Genomic DNA, 12,391 nt, shown 5'->3' on the forward strand with positions numbered 1-12,391 from the left:
ATTTATTAGTTGTAAGTAAGATATCATCAACATATAGGACAAAACAACATGAAATTACTTCCACTGACGTTTTGGTATATACATTTGTCAACAACATTTTCTTCAAAATCGAAAGAAGTAATAGTTTAATTAAACTTATTATACCATTTTACTGAGGCCCTTTTCATTCCACATATATATATATATATATATATATATATATATATATGTATTTCTTATGTTTACACACCATGTGACATTTTCCTTCAATTGAAAAACCTTCATGTTGGTCCATATAAACTTCCTCTTCAAGATTACCATTCAAAAAGATTGTTTTCGTACCCATTTGGTGTAATTCTAAATCACAATGAGTCACTAAAGCCTTAATTAGGCGTAATGAATCTTTCTTTGAGACAGATGAAAATGTTTCTTTATAATCAACAATATCCTTTTGAGTATACTCTTCAGTAACAAGCTAGACTTTATATCGTTCGATATTGCCATTTGGGCTTGTATGTTGAAATTCCTTAGGACATTCCGATAAGTCTAAAATGGCTTGCACTCATCAACCATAACTGTAATCAAGTTAGTCAAATGAAAAATTTATATAGGATGTTAATGTGGTGGTGACTCACAATTAAGAGGAAGAATATTAAGAATTCAAGTGCGAGTTTGAATCTCACACTAGTTAACAATGAGTGAGGCGAAGACTTTATAAGAGATGAGCTTTATGATTATGTATGAAGATGTGGCGTCGGGTTATCTTGGTGTCTTATTTCCTTTGGCGGATTGGCTCCCTTTCTCTCACCTAACATTTATGAATTGTATTAATTTTCTTTCTAGATGCTCCTTCGTCAAACCTTCGAATTATGATTCTGAGTAATGAAATTGGTTTGGTCAAACTTCAAATTGTTTGGTTAAGATTTCAAATGGACAAGATATTGAATTTGGTAATTTGGCTCTTCAAAGTTGGGCATACAGCAAAAACTGGACTTGCAAAAATTGTTTTGTTAAGTTGTAGACTCAGGGTGGTTCAGGTGGTTTAGTTGCAATTGGGGTTTACAATATGATGGAGTTGAAGTTACAGTTCCATGGAGAGGAAGGAAGGCAAAGCCGGATCGGGAGCATAACCAGCGACACAGGGAGAAAGTAAATGGCTATTTTATTACAAAAAATAAGAATCGTTAGATCTAAATAATACTAACGGCTAATAATGAGTGTAAGAGCGTAATAGTTAAGAGGGTGTAAGTTGATCCCTCCTCTATATTAAATTCTACGAAGTGCACAAGTGACAAATATGCACTCTTAATCCTCACTAGTCAGGGAGTAAATCTATGAATATGAAAATTGATACATGATCATAGTCACTATTTAAGCAAATTAAACATTTTGATATTCCACTAGTAATAATAAGCCTTACCATTGATGATTGATGAAGGTAACTTAACATGAGAAAAAGAATAATTAGAGAGGGGTGGGGATGGGGTAACTCCTTTCACTTGGACTAAAGAGTAGATCCAAGACTGCTTGTTAGCCTATGAAGTATACAACTTTGAAAGTTCTTCTTTGAAAGCCTTTTTTATGGTCTCTCTCTTGATCTTGAGAGCAGCAGTGACTAGGCCAGACTCAGGACTCCATGGGTCAGAAAGCAATTTGATTTTTGCTGGAATCTCAAACTTCTCCAAACGAGCCTTCTTTGCTTCCTGCATAGGGCACAAAATCAAGATACCAGTATTAAGCCATTAAGAGAGCAATTTTATAAATTACACCCACTTACACTCAGCAACGCAATCACAATTGATTGGATAAAATTGGCTTTGGCAAAATTGATTATAGTAAATGTGAGTTAAAAGTGAAGTGATTTATGTTTGAATACATTTATGAAAAAAAATGATTTTTTAGGGTAATGTTATGAAATCCAGTTATAAAATCTGAGTAATGATATATACACACCAGTGTTGTCAATAGCGCGCGATCGCGGCGCAATAGCGGCGCTGCGTGGCGGAGCGGTGGTTGACCGCGACGCTGGAGGTCGTTGCGGCGCGGAAATCGCGTCGCGGCGGTAGCGGCCGCAATCGCGGCCAAAATCGGGTCTGGAGCGGCGCTATTGCGGCGCAAGGAAGAAAGAAGGAGGAAAAACCCTAATCTTCAGGGTGAAAACCCCAAGTTGCCCCCATATTTAAAAATTAGGTTAAACTTTTTAAGGGCAATTTGGGGTTTTCGTTTCTTTAGTGAAACGCAGTGTTTCAAGTGAGGATAAAAATCCTACTGTTTAGGGGGAAAACCCCAAAATGCCCTCAGATTTAAACATAATTTTGAACTTTTTAAGGGCATTTTGGGGCTTTCACAGTTTCTTTAAATGGAACGCTGCGTTTTACTCTTCTTCAACCTTGCTTCTGCATTCTCCCTCTGTTTTTCACGATGAAAACAGAGATCTGTTGCTGCCTTCTTCCTCCTTCCTCCTTCCTCCTTCCTCCTCCTCCTCCTTCTTCCTCCTCCTCCTTCAGCGTAGCGGCCATAGCGCTACACGCTATAGCGCTATTGCGGATTTTGGGCTCGCCGCTACGCGACGCTATCCGCCATTAACAATACTGATACACACCTCATCTTTTAAACACTTCATTTTCACTTATTTTTGTTTCTACCTCTCTCCTCTTATCATCTATCATATCTCATACTTTCTCTCTCTTACTTTTTCTTTTCTTCCTATCTTTCTCCTCCTCCACCTCCTTCCACCTCAAAATGAGGTGTGAAGAAAACATTTTCCGAAATGAATTCCCAAAAACAACTCACATAATCTATAATTTCATCCAAATTTGGTTTTACTCTATTAGAATTGATTCTGAGGTTCCACAACACACATGCACCAGTATTTTTTTTGGTACTTCGGAAAGATAAATTGCACCGGCCAAGAATCGATCCTTGGACCTCCCCCTACCCGACTCATATGTCCCCTAGCTCCTACCACTTGAGCTATCTTACGGGGACACATGCACCAGCATTAAGCTTTTAAGAGAGCAATATTTATATATTACACCCACTGGCCACTACCACACAATAGTCCTCTCTCTTCTATTTTACACAGAAGTTTTCTTATTTGACTTTGCTATATGGCCAAAGAAAAAACTAGACTCTATAGTTTGCAGTGGATTTATATAAATGTATATTTATAAAAACTGAAAAATCAAGTCCTGGACATTTTTTAGAGGACTCTGATATGAAGGCATACCTTAACAAGTGATGCATGCACCTCCTTCACAGTTTCTTCTTTCGTGCAAAGTTCAGACAAATCAAAATACGAAATTCCTTGATTCGAAGCCCATTCTTCCAATGTGGACTGAGAAACCACCACAAGTGCCACACAGTAACTATGGAAAGGATCAGCATGCAACATAATATTGTCCACAAAGGGGCTAACAACGAGAGCTGCCTCAACCTGTACATAATAAATTAGTTATAGAAGAAAACTACTGAGAATAGTGCATTCTACAGACTAATATTCTATGCATACCTTTCCCAAGGAGACATATTCTCCATGCTGCAGCTTAACAATGTCCTTTTTACGATCAATGATTTCAAGACAACCATCTCGATGAATTCTCCCTATGTCACCAGTGTAGAACCATCTCATTCCTCTGTCATCAACCTTTACAGGAAAGATTACAAAGTAAATACATGTAGCTAAAGAACCAAATACAACTTTCCAATTCGCTAATATCTTATCCCCTCTAGCCTTTTTCTCCAAGAAAAAGAAAAAAGATGATAACCTTATATGATTCTTTTGTCTTTTCTTCATTCTTGAAGTACCCAAGAGTGACATTTGGACCACCAATTAGAATTTCACCACGAGCCATTGGTGTGTCAGTAGTTAAATATCCACCTTCGGGCCAGTCGATTAGCTGAGTTAAGAAAACCAAATGTTCATATATGAAATGATTTTTCCAGATACCACAAGAAAAAGTAAACTACAATGGTTACATAATCATAATAGAAAAGTACTTGACTTAATCTTGAAGCCTCCCTTGCATTGCACTATTATTTAAAGTAGGAAGAACAATTATATGGTTTCATACTAAGCTTGAAATCTAAAGGACCATGAGAAAGAAAGAGGATAGATGCTAGGCACTTCTGAAAATTTTATTAGGTATGAATAACTTATGATAAGATTTAAGAAAACAAGGGCGAGGTTGAGCCTATTTACTAAGTTGAAATTAACATGTTGAATATAAACTTAGGATAGGATACAAGGACACCGGAAATGTTTCATTTTCCAAAACACTTTATCCGAATCAAAGCATATACATGCCAAATGGAAGGGAGGCTTTCCAGAAAAAGTATATGTTCACAAGTTGCTTGAGACTATAATAGTAGTCAAATTGGCAGAAATAAAACCCAATATTCACAAGTACGAAATGAAGCCCAAATAAATTCATGGGAGAGAGAGAGAGAGAGCACTTATTTTCGTAAGAATCCTTAAAGCTAAGCCAATAGAAGTGACGGGTTTGACTAGTTTGCAAGAGATCATAGGATCAAACTATCTTGCTACATTGCTACCATTCTACCAAAAACAATGAGTGCTTACAAGTTACATGTAAAGGTTAAATTGTTTCTATCATTTATTACCTTAATAAATGAGCAAGGCAGAGGTGGTCCAACACGGCCAACAGATGTATCATCAAAATCAGAGAATGTCCCCCCAGCACAAGTCTCTGTAAGACCATATCCTTGACCTATTGGAGCACTGCAAATGACTATCCAACATAAATGTGACAGCAAATATAACAAAGGAAAGGTGAAACGGAAATGCATAAAAGAAGTACTAGAGTGAAAGCTAGTAATATATCCCTTAACAGAACATTAGTGATCTATCTTTTAGAAAGCCATTCTACCATAACAGATATAGAAGCTGAATTTAAACCACAAAATATCTGACTCACAGAAAAGTTTCCATTGATTGGTTTCAACAACCAAACCCAATTGTATCAGATCATTCATAAATCATAACAAGGATGACCAGTTTATATTTGAATTTTTCGTAGTAAGCCTCCCTTTGTTGGCTTTTGGTAATACTACGATTACTCAACTGACAAGGTTGTTTTCGCAGAATCTTATGCTTTCAATACTGATTTGGGAACTAAAGCAATGACTTAGATTACACGATCAAGTAATCAGGAAGATTGATAGAACAATCACTGTATACTTCTTAGTCAGACTCATATTTTAGCTGGTTCTTTGGGTTTAATTTCTCAATGGGCAACATCAGCAGTAACCAAAAGTCTTTTCCCACAAGATGGGATCGGCTATGTGGGCCAAACGACACCATAATGTGTCATGAATCATATCTAGTGATAGGTCATTGTGCTCTGCCTATGAGCATTACATAATTGGTCCTAAGTCCAGATAAAAAGTAAGGGTGTTTTAAGAAATCAATATCCAACATGAAACCTTATCAAATCTTTATGGCATGGAAATTTTGATGTCATGCTCAATGGAAAACTATAATAGATGAAGATTATAATTGTAGGTATTGTTAAATAACAACACCCTTAAAATATCAATAGTTTCACTCAAGAGTTTTCACGTATAATTATTTGTTTGACAAATTTGCACTTTTATGTACTGTGGAATTGTCAACTAATACTTATTTATATATGGCTCTCAATAGTGGATATTCAGAGAGCCTAGCAAGCAAGGTTTGATCAATATGACTTTCTTGTTTGGTCTGGCTTTTATGCCTTTAATTTTTTTGGTTTCTTTTAGGAGGATATCTTGTCATGTTCACTTCACTCATTTTCTTCCATAAACATATTGTTCTATAATCTATTTGAAAAATATATATAAGAAGATTGACAAGACTGACCCGAAACAAATATTGATGAATTGCTGAGTATCACCAGAAAGGGGAGCACCACCGGACAGTATAAAACGGATACGACCACCCAAAATTGCTTGGACCTTTCTGAACACAAGAAAGTTCCAGAGAGCCTTTTCCAAGCCCCATGCTCCAAACCAGCTACCGTTAATTGCACGCAACCTTCGTTCATAGGCTAAATAAAACAACCTTTTTGATAATCCTCCTGCTGCATTTACCTACATTTGCAAGGCTTTCAGTCTTGCTCCATTCATTTAACTAGCTTACTAATACAGACATGGTACTCTTGATGCATGAGGTGTAAGTGTGTATTCACAGGAGTCACAAATCAAAATACCTTCTTGAACACTCCATCTCGAACACGATCAAGGATTGCTGGTACAGCTGCCATTAAAGTTGGCATCAACACAGTAGCGTCCCCCTTTGTACCTTTCTTTATTTTGCTTGATGTATCAGTTAGGGTTAATGGAGACCCATATCCTATAGCTATCCCAACAGCTGCCATCAAATTCTAAAACGTATTCGAGTTTGTCAAAACACGAAAGAAATGAAACCAGAAGAAAAGAAAATGGAAACAGAATGCCTTTAAACAGATATATGTATTGAATCCATTCACAAAAGTATATCCCCATACCTCAGCTGCTAATTCAAGGATATGAGCCATTGGTAAGTATGCTAGATATATATCCTTTTTCCCAAGGTTAGGAACAATATTCATCACGGCAGAGACTGTAGCTAAGACATTGCCATGTGTCATCATCACACCCTGCTCAAAAGAAATAATGAATGAAACTTTAGCAGAGAAATTAAAGAAACAATAGTACCACAGTATAAACAAGTGAAAGATAAGGAAACTGGAAGAAATACAGTACAAAATTATAGTTCAACCTAAAATATTTAGTACTGTTAATCAAGTTAAAGAATTTAAAATATTGGAAGAGCGGCATATCTAAAAGATGCTTCCAACCTTAGGTAATCCGGTACTTCCACTCGTATACATTATAACTGCAACATCTGCTGAAAGAGGTAAATCTGCATCAACAGGATTTTCTTTACCAAGTCTCTTGACATCAGCAAAGGAAGTGATTGTCCATCCATGTTCAACAGATGAGGCAACAGATGGGATATCATCATCCATGCATATCACACGTTTCACTGAGTCAAGCTGTCCATTAATATTGACAAGCGTTTTCAATTCTTTTTGCGCACAAATCACCGTTGTAACCTCTGTCTGCCAGAGTTCGAAAGTTAGTTCACAACAAAACAAAGAGCACATGGACCTAAATAGTATAATGGCAAACACAAACATTTCAGAAAACCTTTTCAGACCATAAACAAGTTTGAGAAAGTAAATCACAATACTGAGAGTGGGAACAAGCTACGGCTAAGATAACAACCATATAAGACAGAGTTGAGTTTCAATCATAAAACTTCAGTAAATGCTAGGAATTCTATGTTGAGCAGTTGTGTGATGTTTATAAACCATATCTAAAAGAGATTGTATAGCTTTAAACGTCAATTCCATTTTGCTCCTTTTTCGTCACATGTTATATAGGAAGGTTGGACATTGGAGTGTGAAGAAAGTAATGATACATCTTAAAATTCAAATAAATGTGGGCTAAAGACATATCCATTACTTGATAAACATAACACACAAGGCTAAATCAGGATTATTATCAGTACACAAGGATTATAATCAGGTACACATAGCACTTGGCAAGAGACATTCCAGGAAGAGAAGTGGGAAAAATAAGAGACAGGGGAAAAACAAAAACCTCATTCAATGAGTGGCATAAAGCTTCCTCTCCCAATGATGCATATATAGTCACAACTGTCACATTTCGCCTGAAACAACCCTGAAGGAAACAAAGTAAGGATAAAAGGAAAGAAAAAAAAAACAAATCAAATGATTTCTACTCCAACTAGACACAATAGTTATTAGTTAAAGGAGCAAAAAACATTATTTTAAGGTTTGGCAACTAATGTTAGGTCATCTTATATACGTGCACCAGGGCACTACAAGATTTAGTTTCTACTATTCTCTGCACATAATTAACTCCCCAACCTAAGTTTTAGATATCATATTATTTAATGATATTTGTAATCAATTTCCCTATACAATGAAAACTAGGGCCTTTCAAAAAAAAAAAGACAAGTAGCCACACGTTTAATAAAAAAAAAAAAATTGGTCACTCGTCACAATTTTATTGTCCGATGTTGTGTTGTGAAAAATGTGAAATGGTCCTGTACGTAACATCTTTTATCAAAATTATGTATGAATGGCATGTTGTGTTTTCTGCCAAAAAATTGTTTTATTGTTTCAAACAAGAGTATTTATTTTTAAAAGAAAAAAGTCCAAATTATGATTTCTGGTAAATTCATTTGTTCATACCAAATAGCAGAACTGGTAAACTAAAAGTATTAACAGAAAATGGGTCTCCACCAATCATTTTTAAATAAATATTAAACATTAAAAAAATATTTGAAGTTTTGAAGAAGGATAATACGAGAGTCAATTGTGGATGGAAAAGAGTCTTCCACATCACCTTACACAATAGCGTGAAACATACGAACTGTACAAATCAATTGGTAAAAAGTAAGTCAATTTCTCTATATGAGCTTATCTCTAAGTCAATAAGCACCGCACAAGACTATACTGTTCGAGCTGGGAACACCCAGATCATAACGACACTAAGTCTCTTAGTCGAGTTTTTTCCATCTACAAGACTCAACTCAAAACATTGTTTATCAGTATTTACCACTTAAACCAACCCTGTTTAATATTGTTGATTTAACTCAAATAAATTCTATCAAAATTCAAAAGTGAACACATCTTACTTTCTCAATGACTATGCTTTCTTTCTACACCTTATTTTCCCCTAAAATGCCATGCATAAAAAAATGCATCATCATCTTATCCTAATTACTTAAAAAAAATCAAAATATTTTAAAATTTCTACCACCTCACAAACTTTTCTACATTTTTATTTAATAAAATTAATTTCCACCAACCTGCAGCGCAATGAACCACTCTTCCCGCGTATCCGCAAAGATCGCAACCCGCTCCTCCCTACCATGCCCAAGCTCCTTCAAGCCAGAAGCAAAACTCGTAACCGCTTCAAAAACGGCGTCGTACGACAACCACCGGTACTCCCCCAAGTGAACCTTCTCGAACACTCTCCCGTCGGAACCCGCCTCCGCCTCCTTGGAAATCACCTCGCGCGCGCCGAGCAAAGCCCTCTCCCCATGCTTCCTACACGCCTCCTCGAAAAGCTCTGCAAGCGTCGTCACCCCCTCCCACGCCGTCACCACCGGAGCATCGAATCGCGCGTTCCGAACGGTGACGCCGGATTCGGAGTCATCGGTGGTGGCGGTGGTGTCGAGGGTGACGCCGCGGTGTTTGGGCGGTTTGCGGAAGAGGAGGGAGGCGAGGATGGGGAAAATGACGGAGACAATGTAGGGGTTCATGATTTGGGGGTGAGTTGGTTGGAGAAGGAGGGAGGTTTTATTGTTGGTGTGTGTGGTTGGTGTGACGTTGGAGTTACAGTTGAGAATGCGGGTTCTCCAACTATTACATTTGGCGTCTTGTTTTCTTTGGTTTCTGTTGGCGTCGTCAATTTTGTGTGTGTGTGTGTGTGTGTGTGTCTCATTGCGTCTATGGGATTGAGTTTGTCTGTTACTGAAAACAAAGCTAAGACAATTCTAAAGGATAAAACTAGTTAGTTACCACATTTCTTATCGCATATCATATCTATTATGGATATGTTTAGTTACCCTTTATTATAGGGATCACAATTTTTAACTGCATATGGGGATTTATGCAGGAATTACCCCATTTCGGTCGTGATCTTAGAAAAATTTTCCCCGTGGTGGGATGAGGTTGGGGACAAAAATCCACCGAGATAATTTGGGGATGGGAATAGGGATAGCAATGGGTCTCTGGGTACCCGTTAAAAATACCTACAATGGGTAGGATAAAAACCCACTAGATGGGTATGGGGTATGGTATGAGTAATTACTCGCAAAAATTAGTAGGTACGGGTGCGGGTATGGGTATGCATCTTGTTTTCGGGAGCCTAACTCATAAAAACTCAAAGGTTATGTGTGTTTTCCTTGAAGCAATATTATGATGGGTGACCTCTTAGGAAGTTTTCCCGGGAAGTGCGTGAGTGAGGATAAAGCGCACTGAAAAGACTTGTGTTGTTACTGTGAGTCCAGTCATCAGATCGAAATGTTACAAATGGTATCAGAGCCTGGTTCTCCCAGTATGCTGTGGTTCGAGGACGAACCAAGCGGAAGCTAGTGGACATGTGACACCCGGGGCTGACGAGGGCGGGGAGTGATCACCGCTGTAGTGAAGCACAGATAGGTATGAGACTATACAGTTGAGAGGACATAAAAGATTTGATTGGTACTACTCATGACAACAAGATGCATCTTCTTTTCGGGAGCCCAACTCATAAAAACTCCAAGGTTAAGTGTGTTTGTCTTTGAGCAATATTATGATGGGTGACTTCATGAAAAGTTTTCCCAGGAAGTGCGTGAGCGAGGACAAAGCGCACTGAAAAAACTTGTGTTGTTACCGTGAGGTCACGAGAGTGGCGATGATGCCAACGTCGATGGTGGTAGTGGTGATAGAGGCGGCGATGGTGGAGGGTGATGGTGGTGGGGGTTGTGGTGGTGGTGGTGGATTAAATATTTTAATGTAACTTATACATCACACTTTTATCATGCATTATCCATCTTTTAAAGGGTGGATTAAATAACCCATCATTTTAATGTATAAAAGAGAGAATTGATGTTCAGAATATTAACAATACAATATTAACACTGCACAATTGATAAATCAATAATATATAATATATTGTATAAGTTCCAAATGCTATGTGGTATATTGGCTTTCAAATCAAATCCAAATGGCTAGCTAATTTCCAGAAATGATTACTCCATGAAAAATTATCCTCTCTCAATCTATGATTTTTTTTTATAAATTAAAATGTGTTAACTATAGCGCGACTTTGTGTTAGCCACATCACCACTAACTAATAGTGAGATATTATAATACAGGGGCCGAAACTAAAATTAAATGTAAAATCTATAGACCAAAATCATAAAAATTAAATGGTAGGGAGCAACACCAAATTTGAGTATAAGATTAGAACTAAAAACTTATTTAAGAAAAAAAATCATTCACACGTCAAATTTATCTCCACCTTGATAGAGATAGGGATAAAAGAAACACAAATGAAAAATTTGATGAGTAATATGATGGAAAAATCAAAGAGAGACAAATAAAGTTAGTAAAATTGAGATGGAAAAAGTAAAGTCACTTTTAAGAAAAGAATATTAGTAAGTGTTTATTCATAAGTTAATTTAAGAAATTCATTGAAATTAGTTGAAAATAGATACTCCCTCCGTTCCTATTTAAACTGTTCACTTTGAGTTGAGGCACACATATTAAGGGTGTGATTAATTTTGTTGATTTTTAGAAAAAGTGAAGATTATTTTTCTATTTTACCCTTTAAAATATGTGTTATCTCTCCTCATTTATTGTACTGACAAGGACATTTGTTGTAAAAACATCATTTAATGCTCTCTTAAAATGCTAAGTGGACAGTTAAATAATACTCCCTCCGTTCCTATATATAAGTCACAAATAACTAATTCTCTTAGATTAAGAAAAATAGTTATTAGTAATAAATTTGTAAAAAAAATGATTTACTTTCCTAGATTACCCTTATTTACTTTCCTATGATTTTCTCTCTCCAAGTTAATACTTCTAAAGTTTATCATCTCTTTCATATTAAATATGAGGGTGAACTTGGAAAAAATTATTTAATGCTTCCTAGATATTAGAAAGTGACTTATATTTTATAACAAAAATTTTTCAAAAAATGTGACTTATAATAGGGAACGGAGGGAGTAACAAACAAATTTCTTTCAAGTGGACAGTTAAATAGGAACGTAGGGAGTAATTAATAAGCATAAGCTCGTACTCATAAGCTATTCTGAACAACTTATGTAAACCATAAATTAATTACATAAGTTCTCTCATATACTAGTGTAAGTGTTTATGTTATAAAATAAGTTGATAATCTACTAGGAAGTAGACTACATAAGAGTTGCTTTTGCTTACTACTATATCCTCATCGTACCAAACATAGTGCAAATACAACAAGTAACCCCTCTCTATAACAAAATTCAACGTGTCTAACAACGTTCCTAAAACATTAAAATATCAATTACTTGGTATCATGACGTGACTTGCATACCAGGGAATTAGATTTCCCACTCCATGCATTAGATTGCCATCCCACTTAAAAGTGGGAAAATACTAAATTACCCCTCCGTGTTTAAATCCGGGTAAGCTTTCGAATTGATCTGAAAGATCAACTTCCGGATTGATCCGAAAGATCAACTTTCCGAATTGTATTAGTATAAGAACAGAACACGGGGTCCACCCCCTTCACTTTCAATTTGAACTTCGAAACTTACATTCCTGGATCTCTCGTCTCAAACTGGAATGTCGCACCAGCAAGT

At 36.5% G+C, this 12,391-nt stretch overlaps 1 protein-coding gene across 1 annotated transcript; it reads right to left on the reverse strand.

Annotated features, from left to right (window-relative positions):
- Positions 1–1,210: 1,210 nt before the first annotated feature.
- LOC130734346 (long chain acyl-CoA synthetase 9, chloroplastic-like) lies at positions 1,211–9,477 on the reverse strand. The gene is made up of 11 exons (XM_057586711.1): positions 8,864–9,477; positions 7,627–7,707; positions 6,819–7,082; positions 6,486–6,617; positions 6,189–6,362; positions 5,840–6,069; positions 4,603–4,720; positions 3,747–3,878; positions 3,491–3,625; positions 3,209–3,415; positions 1,211–1,682 (listed from the first exon to the last, which is right to left on the reverse strand). Exons 1-11 carry the CDS (start codon positions 9,317–9,319, stop codon positions 1,515–1,517), a joined length of 2,097 nt encoding a protein of 698 aa, XP_057442694.1. The 5' UTR covers positions 9,320–9,477; the 3' UTR covers positions 1,211–1,514.
- Between the last annotated feature and the right edge of the window lie 2,914 nt (positions 9,478–12,391).

The sequence above is a fragment of the Lotus japonicus genome, chromosome 1, assembly GCF_012489685.1.
Source record: "Lotus japonicus ecotype B-129 chromosome 1, LjGifu_v1.2".
In the NCBI taxonomy this organism is placed as follows: domain Eukaryota; kingdom Viridiplantae; phylum Streptophyta; class Magnoliopsida; order Fabales; family Fabaceae; genus Lotus; species Lotus japonicus.